General features: G+C 38.1%; 1 protein-coding gene across 1 annotated transcript in view; it reads right to left on the bottom strand.

The window, feature by feature from the left end:
* Positions 1–1113: 1113 nt before the first annotated feature.
* Positions 1114–16995, bottom strand: part of CRIM1 (cysteine rich transmembrane BMP regulator 1) — a 175113-nt gene continuing 159231 nt past the window's right edge. Inside the window, exons 12-17 of the mRNA XM_054280186.1 lie at positions 14686–14901; positions 12327–12548; positions 7776–7970; positions 6637–6759; positions 5072–5259; positions 1114–4049 (exon numbers count right to left, since the gene is read on the bottom strand). Of these exons, the coding sequence (XP_054136161.1) occupies positions 3873–4049; positions 5072–5259; positions 6637–6759; positions 7776–7970; positions 12327–12548; positions 14686–14901 (1121 nt within the window). The 3' untranslated portion in view covers positions 1114–3872. The remainder of the gene's footprint in view (positions 4050–5071; positions 5260–6636; positions 6760–7775; positions 7971–12326; positions 12549–14685; positions 14902–16995) is intronic.

Below are 16995 nucleotides of genomic sequence, written 5' to 3'. Positions count from 1 at the left end.
CAAAATGCTTGCAGAGTTTGAAGATGCTTTTTTAGAAGACATAAGTCTTCCATAGCCTTAGTCTTGGGAGGGAGCAGTAATGCTGGATCATGTAACTTGCAAGGGAGAAGAAATTCAGCATATGGAAATACAAAGGGATGCACATAAATACAGATCTATCCTAATTAAAGTAAATTATGGGCTTTGCAGTAATTACTGGCCATTTTTGTATTATTGCAGCCTGTTCTCTGCAAGAACACTGACTCAGCAGTCAGTAGCAATCCAAACGGTAAACACCGTGCTGCATCCAGGGAGTACCACGTGTGAACAATGTGGACATTTTCAGTCCCCTGACCCTTCACCTTAAAGGATGTACATGGAAGTGCAAGGACCGGCAAGGTCAGCCATAAGGCATGGAACTACTCCTGAAGAATTGTCTCTCAGGATTCTTGAGAAAAAATGGAAACAAGATACAGGTCTCTAAATCAATGGGTGACATATAAGTAGTAATCTACTGCTGCTTTGAATGCAGTGTCAGGGATATTTAATTAAACCATTAGGAGAATAGGTTCAAAGAAAGGAGGCAAGTAGTTAAGCTGAAAACTACTTTGCCTCAGGATCTTACATACCAGAATTTGGACATCAAGTTAATTAACTTACAAATTAGTAGAAGAAAAAAAACCATTATAGCGCAATAGATGAGTAGTTGATCTGCAGCTCAGGAAGTCCGTGAAGTGCAAATTCTGATCCCATATACTTTTTGTAGGACCTCACATTAGAATCCTGTATGGTTAATCCTCAGAATAGAATCCTGCCTTTCTGTCAGGTAAGACCAGACCCCATGAACTCCACAGCAGGGCAAAGGCCTAACTTTGCATTTGATTCATCTTTACTGTACACTGGAACTACTTGGAATTCCACAAAGCTTCTAATGGGAAAATTCTTCAGTGTAATATGCAGAACGTTCTGTGCATGCAAACTCTTCTTTACCCACAGTACTTTCTGAACTGTTCTGATCTCAGGTCAGCATGACAATAATACGAACTCCTACTCACCATAATATCAAACTACCAGTGTCTCAAGGATGAGTGCCCAGAAGTGATAAATACAAACATTTAAGAAGACATGCATCCGTAGGTTTAAAATTTTTTATTGTGCTGCCAAGAGCCAAATTACAAGAAACCGCCTTACAGTTAAAAAAGTAAACAAGCAATCTGCTGAACCGCAGTGCACTCCGAGTGCCACATATGCATCTATTTTTCAGAAAATTATATCTGCATTTCTCTTACAAGAGCACAACAGGAACCAAAGTAAAAGAGTGTAATGGATACAGCACATAGGATAAATCATATCTTTAAAATAATAATAATAAAATAATAATAATAATAAAAACATTTTACACCATGTCCTATATCCTGCTAATATTTTCAGAATATGGCCTTGATTGTAAAACAAAAGCAAGCATTTACAATTTCTGGATAAAGACTGCTTACTCTTATGCAAGGAATGGATGTTTTGTCTTGACAAAATCTCTGTAGTTATTGGACAGAAACATCTCTGTTTCATTATCAGGTTGAGTACAAAACACTGGGGAGACTACATTTTTTCTTATTGATGGTTGGAAACTGAAGTTATATAAGCAGAAAAAATGTTGACCCTTGATGATACACCTATTTTTTTTCTTTGATGCAAACAGCTAGAACACCTTTTTGATATTCTAAAACAAAAAAAAAATTGTTAATCTTCAGATTAATAAATTAGGTCATTATAATAATAAATTAGTTTTTTTTTTTCAGTTTTAAAGTTCAGCAATCTCTGACCAAGTATTTACAACAATACTTGAGAGTTCCTTTACAAAAAATACATTTTCTTTTCACATTAAGCATACTGGGTATCTGTGTCTCTTATGACAAGCATTTGTAAAAGAAAAAAGGCAATGCACAAATGGGTAATTAGTATAAAAGTGCCAAGACCTGTTTGGAAAGTTAACATTGTATTATACAGTCAGAGTTATAAATGAGGCAAGCTACAACAAACTTCCAGCTTAATGCGGACAATATTCCAGTAGTTGTTTCAAACAATTGTTTGCAAAAAAAAAGAAAAAAAAAAATAAAAACAAAACCAACCAAAATCCAGGAGCTGATTGTGTTATTTCATGGAGTTGATTAGTGCTGCATGTATATTGTCATCAGTGTCTCTAGCCAATGCATTCATTAAAAAGCCTTTTTAAGGCTAAGCAGGAAAAGAAAAATAAGAAACACCCTGAAATGTAGCAAGTAGCAAGAGCAACGCTTACTGCTATAATCGTGCACGAACTGAACACACGCCAACACAAGAGTGCACACACACACACACACACAAACACGTTCAAATCAAATCAAATCAAACTGTAGGTAGAATGAGATGCTCTTTTCTTGTCTTTCCTAAACTCACAAGCAATTAAGCATTGATATGGAATGCCTGTTATCTGTTTCTGCTCTGGGTAAAATCTCTCTCAGATAAAAATACATTCAACAAGAAAAAAAATAGAAAAAATATATACTGTATACATAGTATTTTATATATACAGTATATATATGTATAGTGTATATACACATGCACGTATATATACATATGTATACCTACATGCATTTGTATATACATATATATACACAAACATACAAATACTTTTTGTTGTTTTTAGCATAATTATATTTACATAAATATTCCTATAATGCTAAAGTTTAAAGAAGCATGATCTCCTTTTTTTTTCTGAGCTTCAAAAAAGGTGCTTGAGTAATATACAATTAAAATTAAGCAGCTTCCTAGCATGGAAGTAGTTTCTAAATCTGCATACCAGTAAATAAGAACATCAACAGGAACAAAACAACCTTAAAACAGTCTCTTTTTTACTCTCTTGTACGCAAGAGCTTTGTCCAACAAAAATATTTTTCCTTCTCCTGTATGAACAACCAGAGATTGATGTAAAATAACAAAACAAAACCACAACAGACAAAACAAACAAACAAAAGCCCCTGGAACTGCATGGTGTTCTTGACTTTTCCTTCCATCCTTCTTTCCTTCCTTCCTTCTTTCAATACTGCTGTCAAAAGATCCAGTGCTCATATCAGGAATTACTTAGGCCTCAGTCATTTGCTAACTCTGCTGAAGTCTGGCTAATCTAGCCAATCAGCTTCGAAGAAAACAAAAAAATAAAAACAAAAAATAAAACCAAAAAGCAGCACAAGGTATAATTTTATACATCCTTAATAAACCCACCCTTTATTTTCTGCTATAATCTTTTCCTTGCTATTTCATTAACTACTGCAGCTTCTCATCATATAGAAAAATATTTGCAGCTACACCACACCTGTGATGTGACAAATTCTGTTCTAGGAGTATATTACTGTAGCAACAGCTGGAAAAAAAATAATCAGACCTTTTCATATTTTTTTCACCTGGGGTTAGGCTTTTGCTGCAACAGATGCAATTTCAGAGCAACAAGATAAACCACTGTCCTGCTGCTCAGCAGTATATTTTCGTCTCCAGCCAAGCATGACCAGCTTTTCTTCTCTGAAGCTTCCTTTTACTTCATTGCCTACCCCTAGCCCCTGATTCCCCCTCCCAAAAAACCTCTATAGCTATGTTACAAGCAAATACATCTTAACAAGTTTCAAAACTTTGGTTCTAAGAAAACACTTGGTCAGTTATCTCAAGGAAAAGTGGGAATGCTTTTTCTGGCACATTGCAGGAGTCAGAGCTCATCCCAGAAAGGTCTTAGAGCTGTACATGTAGTCACAAATCCAATACAATCCACTAAGCAACTGCACAATTCTAGTTTTATTTTAATAGCAGACTGTCTCTCCTTCTCTCGCTCCCTCTCTTTCTTAAATCCTTGGCAAGGGTGCAATTCTTCAAACTGTTTGATAGAAATTATCTGCCTGTAGGTTGTTCTGTTTCTGCATGCTGTAAAATCCACTGTATCTTGAATCTGGATCTGCAATTCTTAGCATCCTCTGAGAACTGTCCACCTGGACCCTGGTACCTTTCTCGCAGTCCACATATACCAGTTGATTGTTTAGGCAAGAAGGCTGTTAAAACAGAAAGGAAATACTGAGTAAATAATACAGTTTCTCTATTTCACACATAACTTTTACAGTCTGTTTGGGTCAAGTCCATATGTCGGGATCTCTAGCTTGTCAGAGTGACCCTGAGAAGCGTTCGAAAGTCTCTTTTCCCAGCCCGGTGCTTGAAGAAGGAGTCAGGGCTCTTCATTTCTCAGTCTCAAGGTTGTTTATTGTATCTTATCTATAAAATTCTTTCTCCTGTCCTGCCAAGGTCCACTCAGCAAGACAGTCCAAGGCTGCCCCTTTTTAGTCTTTATACTAAAACCCAAATATACAATGTTTACAATTACTTCCCAATACATATCACCTATGTTAGACTGTGAGCTTCTACTCTAAACCAATCTGTAAGTGCCGACATCACAGCAGAAGATGGAGGCCAAGAAAAAAAGGCAGGATATGCCCAGATCCCTCCATCTTGCCCCCCTGAATCCCCATTCTAAACACCCCAAAATCTACTTTTTTACCTTGTGATAAATTCACTATCATGCTACTTAATTTGTCATGGCTTGCAAGATCTTCATCTAAGGTTGGTAACTTCCTCCATGGGTCATAATCAAAACCACAGGCATTTTGGGCTCTGTGCAAGGGTCTCTGAGACCTCTGGCAGGGTCTTGGCTGCTCAGGACAGCCAGAGGGATGTCCTGGCTCCTGACATCCCTAAGCACAAAACAAAATCAAACTGGCAATGAAAGGGTTTGGACTTTTGTTAAAGTTGGCCTATGTTAGACATAGTAACAGACCAACACTCCCTTCAGAGTCACCATTTTCCATCTTCTGAATGGAGTTCTGGTATTCTCATATCCTAACTGGGCTGGTGTAACTGTTCTCTGTTAATTCAGCACCACACAAAGGCTTAACCTGCTTGCCCCAGATGTGCAGCACCTTTTTTCCCAGACTTTTAACAGCCTCTTTACTGCTTAACATTTTCCACAATGTTTTGTTCCCGGTTTCATAAAAATGGGATAGCCTGGAAATAGACATGGCACCTTTGTTGGAGCTTTATAGCAGGACACTGGAATCCACTGCTTCTTCTGGTTGATAAGCAGGAGCACGATGATCAATAACAGCGCTATCGTGATTGGGATGGTCACCAAGGCAACCGAGCTGACGGATGCATCCTCGCTGGGGCGGGGCCCACTGCCACTCCGGTACTCCCCCTGGAGATGGTTCATGTCTGCAGGGCAATTGGGAGCATTTGGTAGTGATTAGAAATGGGCCTTGGCCACAAGGAAGAATGTAATTAAAAATGTCTCATTTGTACTTCTTGTCACTCATAAGAATTGGACCTTCTCTCCTGCAATGTCACCTTATTTACATAAATTAGAACAGCTTGTCTCTTGTAGAGGGACTATGTTAGTCGGGAAAAGGCCATCAAAAGGAGGAGATAGAAGGAAACCTAAGGCACAGTAACTACCAAGTCTGACAGCAACCTCTTAACTCATCTGTGTTTGCATGATCTTATCTGATCACCACCAAGTTCCCACTTGTACAAAAATCAGACTCTGTGTTTCCAGGCTGAGGAGAGCTTGGAAATCTTAGGATGAAAGAAATTTTTTCTTTTTGACTTTTAAAAGGTTTACTTTTACTTCGTACTGGTAGGACAAGTATGATGTGTTCACTCTCTCCTGCAGCGCTCAGCCTGTGAAAACAAACTGCTGGCAGTCTACTAGACTGTAGCAAGTTTTATATGTAATTGCAAAGAATGGTAACTTTCAATGACAAATATACAAAATTCCCTCACAGTTTGTAGTGGGTGTTTATAACCCCCAGGCAGGATAGTTACAAGCCAGCTACTAATGCCTGAGAAATTAAAATGCTGGAGTTATAAAAGCTTAGAACTTTGTAAAGCAGTTACATTTCGTACATTCTTTCTCCAAAAAATAGAATGCTATGAGGACATCCTCAGATTAAAAAGAAATCCTCAGGTTAAAAAAAATTACATAATTTAGGCTGTCCTTCAGTTAGAAAAGGTTCACAAAAACTGTGGCACAGCGTTTCCTCTATGCTGGAATAATATTACAGTGCAGTTTTAAGCAGAAGATGTATTTACATCCTTAGACAACCTTACTGGCTGTGTGTCACTATACCTGAGGTGGTTTTTTGTCTCACGTCTGATATCATGGCTATGGTATATATTGGGCTGTGATACATGTTTTTCCATCTTTGTTTTTCTATTCCTAAGAATGTCAAATGGATCAAATGAAGGTCTATCAACTCCAATGGCCTGCTTTCTAGTTTTTGAATCAGAAGAGACACCCAAGAATCACTTCTGATTCATCATTTTGTTATATTCCTAATTTTATAGAACTCCATCATACCAACGCAGATGTTTCTTCTATGCAGAACATGGAGTGATAATGAGACCAAAATGTACAAATATAATTTAATCGACTGACTCATCTTTACTCAAAGCAAAATGCATGAACTGCACTGAATTATGCGCTGAAGAATATTTTCAGATACAACTGCTACTTGAATAGAAAAAGTAGATGCATTAAAACATGGAGAATAAACACAGTCCTAAGTTATCCTGGTTTATATCAGATCTGACCTCTGTGAATGTGGATTATATCATTTTCACTCGGTGTCGGCCAGTTTGGTACTTCTAGTTCAACATCTCCTCGATGATTTGTCTTCTCAATAGGGATGTTAGTGGGTTCAGGTACATACATCTCTGTGAAATGAGAAAAATGTCTTTCACAAGTTGCAGGCTGCTTAACTACTTCTTAGTGCTGCTATAATTGAGGAAATATATTTGCCCATTTGCAGTGCTTTGTCCTTTAAATTCTTTGATTTGTTTCATAATTTTCATCATTAGCCTGGGATTTTGAAAACTTATTCCATGTTGTACACAGGATACATACCTGTTGCCATTATCATTACCATAATGTGAATGGGACAAAGGACTGGTGTGGACAAACTTGCTTCTGAAAATATCATCCCAGAATACATGCTTAACTACAGTCTTGCTCCTCCAGATACTCCACAGAGTATCCTCTGTGATACTCAACAAAATCCCCTCCCCCTGCCCAAAAATGAAGGGAAGGCTATACCTTCCCAGCTGATATGTAAACAGTCCCTACTGGTTTCTTTGCCTTGCTTTTTTTTGTAATCCTCAGAGGGGAATTCCAAAAAGGGGTACTGCTGAATCTCCCCAGTTGTCCTGTCAGAAGGAGTTATCAGCTGACTGAATAAGGCGAGCAAACTTCTGCAGAAGTATATTAGGACTCATATTAAAAATCACTTGCAATTCTTATGCCCCTTGTGCCCATATCTAAGAAAATGTCACATTGCTTTTAAGCCAAGTTAAAGTGAAAAACAAAGCAATGTGATATTTGAAAAGTAACCAACGCCCTCAGAAAAGACAGAAATGTTAATCACTGTAACATAATCTGCAGAGATGTAAGGATATTAATTTTCCCACTTCATTAACATATTTCCATAGCCTTGTGAAAGGACAAAACAGGGGCAAGCAAGTAATTTTTCAGTTCACAGTTCTCAGAATAAGTGAAATTCAAACTATGTTTTTGCATAATGTGCCTATCTGTTAAGAATATTAATTTTCCTGAAGTCTAAAAGGCTGCTGATGCTGTTCAAACATGGACTGACATTCAAAACCCAATTACAAAACCTTATTATGGGCCCTAGGAAAGCAGCATGACAATAAACTGGGCTGTCACATCACATTACCTGGGCACATGGGGCAGCAGCTTCCCTCCACGTTGATGGGCTCAGCACAAGGCAGAGGTGGGCAGCTGACCGTGGAGCACAGGGTCTGGCCCTGCAGGCAGTAGCAGTGTGTGCAGCTGTCGATGTCCCAGCGCTCCTCGTCCGCATAAGTTTCTCCACTGAAGTGGCACACCACTTTCTTTGCAACTGTATCTTCTGTGGAAGGAAAACAGTGCTGTGAGCCTGCACTAACAGCCAATTACACACAAATCAGATTTCATTCCTAGACACAAAAGTGAAATAATTGCCACAAAGAAATCCCAGCTGTAACGAAAAGATCCTCTCTTCATCGTCCAGAAAATCTTTGTGGATAAGATGTCATTTCTGCTTCTTTATGAAGTACATAATTAGCCTGGGCTGCTTCTCCTCATTTTCTTAATGCAAGAGGCTAGAGGATGGATGATTGAGACATGAGAAGATGATATCAAAAGTGCTGAGAAAATTAAGAAAAAATCATTCTCTTTGACTCTTTGAGGCTACCAACTACTCATCTTTCTCCTTGTTTCCTAGTCAATCCTATTAAGCTAAAATATCCCCAAACCCTAACTACCTAAATTTCTAACTACCAAAGCTCAAGAATGATGAACTCTGTCTAGAATACTTAAAAAAGCAGATTAGGCAAGATGCCAAGAAGGACTGGAGAGATTCTCAGGTGAAATAACTAGAAGTGCTTAGACTGTAATGATAAAACATATTTGAAGGGGATCTGATAATTCCCTACAACTGCATCAATGGAAAACCCCCGGAAAAGAGCAAGTAACAAAACTCAGTACATTTTTTAATGGTTAATATTATATAAATTGGAAATCTATGTGATCTTTCTGCCTAGGCATTCAATACACCACTTTTTAATGTTGCATCCTGTGCCTTTTAGGTGGTCTACAGTAAACCTATTTCACTGAGAAGGAAGAAATGAATTGCTTAGCCTAGGATGTTTTTTGGAGCCAAAGAACTTTAAGGATAGCGAAAAAACAACACAGCAGAAACTCCAAAAGCCAAGTGGTGCTTAATTTTTATCTTAGCTTCCTCCTGCCTTTGTTTCTTAGAGGCAAAAATTGTTGTGAAACCTCTGATAACATGAGCTTGCACATTAAACATATGAATGAGATAATAGAGTGAAACTTTTTAAACTTTCAGATAAATACTGGTTTAACATTCATATAGATTACATCTCCAAGTATCCCAGTTAGACATATTTACTCTGTGTCAGCCTTATTATATACTTTGGCCATGAGCAAAGGTTTTAATTAGTGACAACATAATAGAGACATAATCTGGAATAACAAGGCTAGCAGTCCAGCAGTTATCAGTCCAACAGATCTGAGAGAGTAAATTCAAATACAAAAGAAGACCAGCAAGAAGTACTATTGAGAAAATATTAGTGGAATTATCTGAAAAGCACAAATGGTTCCCGAGGTCCTTGGTATCTCATGGCTTGCATGGCTTTTAGTATGGATCCCAACCTCTCCAAGTAGATTTGTGTGGGCATGGGAAAGGAAGAGTGGGAGGAGAAGATGGCAGCCAGCTGCAGGAAGGGCATCAGGTTGTTCCCTAGCTGATGTGCATTTGGCACATAGAGCCAGCAGAACCCTGTGTCAGGAGGGTGTGTCTGGGGACAGGGTGCGGCACACTGCCTGAGCACCCCCCTGCTGCTCGTCACCTATGCAGATCTAACCTTAGCACTTCTGGCATGTTCAGATTAGCTCCCAAAATGTTACCTTGCTTCACTTAGGACACCTTCTTCAATTCTGCAGCTAGTTTGTCTGGAAAAGTCCTTTAACTTGCTCAAGCTTTTCCAAATTTGTGAAGAACACATCACAATTTTATTCAGCAAATATTTTTTAGAAGAATAAGCAAAGGTAAAATCACAATTATGGTGCTGTACCTTTGAACCTCAAGAGGAAATTTTAAAGTACTATCCTGTGAGTGTTTCCTGTTTTGGTGTCCATCTCTATGAAAGTATATACAAGGATGAAGATGAAGGCCACTACAGGTGCTCAAGAACAGTGGAAACAAGACAGGCTTGCAGTAAGAAACCCACATACAAAAACACAGTTCAGTGTCTAGCTCTACCCACTTCTCTCAAATTTCTTCTAGCTCCACCAGAAAATCAGCCTTATCTGGTAAATGACTGGACAGTCATTGCTCTGTTTTCTGCAGAAGACTAATCTTGTCTCTAATCAAATAGATATCCCTTTATCCTCTCTAAACTAGAAGGTTATCTTTCCAAATTAATCTTTCTTTGCATGAGAAAGACGAATGTTGAACACACAGGATGAAGATTCAAACAACAAAGCATCCATGACTAAAATTTTGAAGTTGGGTCTATTCAAAATGGATCCAGAAAGAAGCAGAATAAATAATGCAGTGCTAAAAGCCTGCATAGTTTTTGAAATTCCAAGAAATGAAGCAGGCCTGTTTCCACAGAGTTTGCCTATGCCCAAGGAAGTGACTGAATCACTATCCCTTGGGGTATTTAAAAGACATATAGACACAGCATCTGAGGACATGATCTAGTGGTGGACTTGGCAGTGCAGGGTTAACAGCTGGACTCATTGATCTTAGAGGTCTCTTCCAACCTAAATGATTCTATGATTCTAAACATTTTATCAAGTATTGCATAAAAATATTTAGAAAGAATCTGTACAAAGATGTGCTTCACAGTTCTCAAAAATGAAGAGTAAATGAGTAAGAACCAGAAAGATGGAAAATTAAGTGCATGACCTGTCTTGCATGCAAGTGTATATATAATTCATGGAAGCCATAAAAAAAAGTTTCCATGAATTTCTGTTATTTAAACCACAAAACATTCTGACTACATAGGACAACATGGTTTAATAAAATGTAGCATCACTGAAAATCTTTATATCTGAGTGTTAATTAAAATCTGGCTACTGCATTTTGCTTTGCTGAGTAGATGCTACTAAAAAAACCATGAAGTTTTCATAGCTCACACATTTAAGTATTTGCAATATTATACAACTATACAGGATTCAAAGTAAATTAATTAAAGTTATGTCTACATGCTCTGTGTATATATTTGCAAACCTGACATGCAAGATGTAGGGTTTTAAAGGTTTCATTTTTGTAGCTCATATTGCACAAGTACCCCTGGTGCATCCCTTCCTCACCCACAGAATTCTTCAGTGCAGTATTCTTTGTGTTCCGACTTTACTGGTTTGGTTGCCCAACTTTCAAACACTCTATATATTTTTTAAATATTAAAATGTTTTCTGGATTAAAATTATTTTATGGCTCAAACTCACTGGAAGAAAAGCCTGCAGAAAGACAGTTGTCAAAGAAACTTTAAATTCTCCCCATTTTGTATGCAAACCATGAGAAGAAATAGTAATAGGATTAACATTGCACTTTTGCCTCAAAATGTCCTCAATATCTAAGTAGAATTCCAAAGGCAACTGAAGCTTTGTAACTTTGTAACTTTGCCTGGCATTCTTCCATCGAATTCCTTGTACATCATATAAAACTGTATCACGTGTTATTAAAGCTATCCTATCTGAAAGGATATAGAGATTTCAAGAGTTGTATCGATGTCTGAACACACTTCACAATCTCTCTACCATCTTTCTGGTGAAGGGCTGTTTTGTTTATAGATAGGCAAGTTGACTCACATGTTCAATTAAATATTTAAACCCATCAATTTCCTTATACTCCTTCTTGCTGTTCTTTTCTACTGTATCTCTCCCTACTGCTTTTGCAACTGAAGTAACCTTTGAATGCCTTCCAACAATGCTACAAAGATTAAATTCAGTGAGTACAATATATGATTTTTCTCTATCAGCAGCTTCCATTCCACAGCCTTTGTACTTACTGTGAACTCACAAAAGAAGTCATCTGTACATAAATACTCCTATTCAATACACAATGGAAAAGTGATCTCCAATTTTGCTACTTTAAAAATGCCTGAAAATTTTCATTGTCTACAGCAACCACCATTTACTTCAACTCCAAATTCAACACCAGTCTTTATGCATTTTCAATATTTTAAAAAATATATATTTTCCCTGTTTTTATCTCAAAAGTACTATCATTAATGAAATTCCATTTTTCCTGTATTTTAATTTAGATGCCTTATTAAGAGTTCTCCATTCTGTGAAATTTCAGAATGCTTCAGCTCATCTTCTGCAGTCATAATTAATGTTTTCCTCATGTTATTATTATCACATAAATCTTGACATAACATATGTGCTACCTGACAGATCTTCCTTTAAATAAAATAATTTTTTTGTAATGTCTTTATCCAATAAGGTGTCTTACCAAGATTACAGGAGGATGGCCTCTGGAGTTTGTAGGCAAATTAGATGTATATCTCTATGCTCTTCTACCTAAAAACTCCAAATCACGATCCTCAAAGCTCCCCATGCAGACTTCACTCTCCAGTTTGACTGGTGGCATAGACTGCATCTCAGGGAAAGCATTTCAGTTTGGAAATAAAACTTCTGTCTTATTCCCAAGAAGGGAAGAGCAAGTTCACAACTATTTTCCTTCACTCACCAATACAGTAAGGACAACACTGTCCCTTTCTCAAAACAGGTCTCTCACAGGACACTGGTGGGCAAGACTCGGAGTAGCATCTAATCACCCCATCCATGCAAATGCAGCTAGTGCAGACATTGGGCTTCCAGGACTCAGCTGTCAGAAAAATATCTCCATCATCGTTTTTGCAGTAACTGGGCATGCTCTCATTGCTTGATGGAGAGGGCTGAAGAGTCTCATCTGTAAATATTAAGAGATTAGGTTATTTAACTTGCAGTGGGTAACTTCTCTCAGAGCTCCTTACCAGAGGGTTCACTCTTGAAGAACACAATGGAATTGTTACACATTGCTTCACTACTTCAGAAGAACTGGAATGACAGAGCCTTATGCCTCTTTAGCTCTTATATGGGATGAAGACCTCATGATATGCTCTAGCATAATGCTTGTTTAGACCTTTATTGAGTTTACTCAAAAAAGAAACAAAAACAATTAAAGCAAGAAAAAAAAAAGAAAAAAAGCTTGGAAAAAGGAGAGCAAAGAGAAAAACAATCACCATCAGAAGCAACCCCTCAGAAAGTGATTCTGCTCTAAATTGCATGGTGTATAGGAATTCATCTCAAACAAGAGAGATTAAATTTTAAATCTAAACCCTGAATCCCATCTTCTACCATGTCAGCCCAAGTTTTTGAATGATGCAAAGTGAAAAGCTATTATGCTGCTGTCACCTTCACTAGTGGCCTTAGATGAGCTAATTATAAGCTGTTGAGAAACAAATGGAACTTGATCGTGCTTCAGCCTGATGCTAATGGTTTGCTTTAATTCTCATGCCCATCCATGGAGGAGACATACTCCTGCAATGAAGCTGTACCTTAACAGACTGTGACAGTGGTCACAGGGGTTCTTGGATGAGGCAAGAGATGAGAATGTTGACTCCATGTTCAGAAGGCTTGATTTATTATTTTATGATATATATATATATTACATTATAACTATACTAAAAGAAATAGGAGGAAAAGGTTTCCTCAGAAGGCTAGCTAAGCTAAGAATAGAAAGGGATGATAACAAAGGCAGCTGGCTCGGACAGAGAGCGAGAGCCAGCTCTGCTGTCACTGGTCACCAAATCCAAACATCCACAGGAGACCAATCATGGATCCACCTGTTGCATTCCACAGCAGCAGACAACCATTGTTTACATTTTGTTTCTGAGGCCTCAGCTTCTCAGAAGGGAGAAAATCCTAAGAAAGGATTTTTAGTGAAAAGATGTCTGCGACGACAGACATTACAGATCAAGAAACAGGAGTAAGAAAAAGAGAAGAAAGGATTCATAAGAGCACTGAGATGAGGTTCTCAATCTACCTGCATTAAGCTATGAGACTAAGCTTATTATATAGCCTGTGAGGAAAGATCAGCTCCTCTGAAACAGTATTTTGAAGTAAGCAAATGTTCATTACTAATAACAAAAAAAATATAAGTCTGGAGAACTGGCTACCTTGTTTACGTAGGTAAATATTACAAAAAATTACAAAATATTTTGTCAGGAAAAAGCCCCACACCCAAACCCAAACAAATACCTTGTAGCAAAACCTAATGGCAAAAATCAACTTCTATTTTTTCCTAAAGTAAATTTTAAAATTTTGATTTGAATAAAGGCATTTTTTTTTCGTGAGTTTACATCCAATTCACAGGTTTGTACTAAATTTCCATTGCAATAAACTTCCCCATTTGCTATGTAAAATAGGAATTTATGTTCATTTATAATTGAATATCTTTCCTTGGGGGAAAGCAAATCCTGTTATCTTCTTGACACTGTGAGGCAGTCTAGGAGGAGTCTGGCATGCCTGCCAGGCTGGAATGCTTTGATATTACTCAGCTGCCTTCAAATCACTATCAGAATGACACCATGTGAAGGTAAAAGCAAACGGAGACCAGTTTTTGAGACCAAATCCCAAAGAGGCAAGACAGTAATAAAAAGGCTCATAGAAACCAAGGTGTGTAGAAAGAAAAAGAAACAAGCCTGTATCTACCTAACACTTTGTTTGCTTTCAAAGTTTCTCCAATCCTGCATGTCTCCATAAAGGAGTGCATATTTCATAAACCTTCCAAGGATTCTAGTTCTTACACAACCCCTACATTATTAGATTGCTTTCAAGATTTTCCAAGTTCAGGGCCACAGCTCCCTTTACACATAAGATCTCTCTTGCACACAGTCAAGTTTTGCACTTGAATTAGAGAACTGCAGGCTGTCACTGCAAACTGCAGGAGAACAAAGGCACCACAACAACCACCACTGAGCACACACTGAGCACTCTCACACTGAAACATCAGACATCCTCAGATCAGGGAAGGGCTCTGATGACAGCTGGATGCCAGCACGTACCTGGGCACTGTGGGCAGCAGGAGTCCTGGGTGCGGGTGGGGCTTTGGCAGAGCAGGGGTGGGCAGACTTCGGTCTCGCACAGGACACGGCCACTGTGGCACGTGCACTGTGTGCAAGAGTCAATGTTCCATGTCTCTCCTTCTACAAAGTATTCCCCACCAGGAGCGTGGCAGATTGATGGGCTGGTGAGCTCTGGCTTTTGCACTATTATTTCATCTGGGAAAAACAGAATTGGAAGAGAGGCAAAATCAACTGTGAATCTTATAATTAACAACCGTACACAAGGTGAAGAATTTCTGCTATTATTGAAAATACATATATACATTATTCTTAATGAAGCTCTTTTGACTTTATGGCACCTGCATTTCACGAAAAATGGGAAATATATAAGCAGGAAAAAAATTTGAGAATCAGCTTGAATAAAGACTAGTTAATATAAATCAGAGATAAGCATTCTTGGCATTTCAGAAAAAAACAAACTAACTTGTATTTGGGAATTCCAAGAGACAATTATCATTTTCTGAAAAATTTTAACAATCAGACCGTTTCTTAACTAAATATTAACTTCAGATATAGTTCCTGAAAGGATGGATAAGTAAGCTTCTCCTCTGGGATTTAGGAAGTCTAGGTAAAGGTTAAGTTTCCCAAAAGATATGTGTCTATATCATCTGTATCATTAGATGCTACATTAGAAAAACAACCAAACAGCCCCCCCCCCCCCAAAACCCCAACCCACCAGAAAAGAGAAAGCAAAACACAGAATCCACCCCCCAGCCCCCTAAAAATGTACAAGCACTTAACATCAGTGGAAGTGCTTCATCACTGTTATATTTAAAAAAAAAAAGTACCTGCCAAGTTGAAAAAAAAACCCATCTGGATATAAAGAAATGCCACAATGTGTAGCCTTATCCTTCCAGTAATTGTATCTCAACAAATGAACCTTACTTTCTTTTCAAACAATTATTTACATCACCTCTGCAGCCCTGGCTAAAAGATTCACCCTGGCCATTTAGAGAACAAATTTGACCTCTTTCAAGTTAAGGAAGGAACTGAAACTGTTTCCCTCTGTCAGCATGAGTGTCCTCCAGCCTCTGGGGTATTAAAAAAATGGGGGAACTCTTCACCTGTTGGTGATTTAAAAGATAAATAAAGAAACCTATCAGGTACCTTGAGTACTTAAGCATTTACCATCAAGAAAAAGTTATGCCACCATCTCAGCCTGCTTAAAATCCTTTGAAGCCTATCCCACACTAGGGGCAATAAGGGCAGTAATAGTTGCCTGCCTACCATGCTGGTTGTTTTGGACCTAGAGTAATACCACCAGCTTTTTCCATGCATTATGCATAGATACCAAGATGCCTCACACATCATGTTTTTTCAGCTGTGGAAGCCATGAGTTTGAAAGCTACAGGCTTTGAAAGTGAAGCTTCAGGCTTATTAGTGATGTCCTTCAGCCTGAATTCAACCCATTTAATAATAGACAGCTAAGTTAGGTGCCTCTGTTAAGAACTGAACCTCCTCAGGTTTCCTATGCTGTGAATGGAGAAGAAGAAAAAAGTGACTTCTTGCCAATTGTGCTACATCTCTAAACCACTTTCTGAAGGTGCCTCTCACCTACTTCATTATAATGATGCCTAATGTGAACATCATCCTAACCCAAATATCTTGGTTAAGGAGAGAAAAATTAAGTGTACAGCAGCTCCTCTAGGCATTTAGGCAGGCCAAGGCTCACAAAGTGCTTGTGGCTTCTCTCCATGTTTCTAGCACCGCTGTTCCTGTCTGGAGAATGGCGTTTGTGCCCTTTGCTCTATGACACTGCCACGTAGAGGAAACACCAGGCAATTGTGTTTTCATTTCTGGAGAATGATTGGTAGAACTCAAGGAAGCTGACTCTGACTGACCTTAGTCTAGTCACAAAGTCCTGTGCTTTTCTTTCAGGGAATTATTTTATCTTTCACCAGTTTGCTTATGCCATGCTTTTCCAATAGCTTACATTTATGAACCACATACATGATTCAGCAGCATTTACCTGAAATAAGATTGCTAGTCTGCTGCCTTGTCAGTGTTAGATTTTTATTTCAGCTGGAACAATAAATTACAAGTTATGCAATGGCATCTTAATTCACCATAGCAAAGGCAATACTAAGATCTCAAGAACCAATTGGTCAAACAAATACACACTTTCTACATAGCATGGTTCTGTGGAATTATGTAGCAATTAATGGCTTTTAAACCTTACAGGAAACCTTAAGATTTTTACAAGCATTGTGATGATCCATATAAACCTCTTAATATATAGAAATGTGATTA

This window comes from Melozone crissalis, unplaced genomic scaffold, assembly GCF_028551555.1.
Source record: "Melozone crissalis strain CALT ecotype California unplaced genomic scaffold, PUWL_Pcris_2 ptg000027l_1, whole genome shotgun sequence".
Classification (NCBI taxonomy): Eukaryota; Metazoa; Chordata; class Aves; order Passeriformes; family Passerellidae; genus Melozone; species Melozone crissalis.
This window is presented reverse-complemented; position numbering and strand designations above follow the sequence as displayed.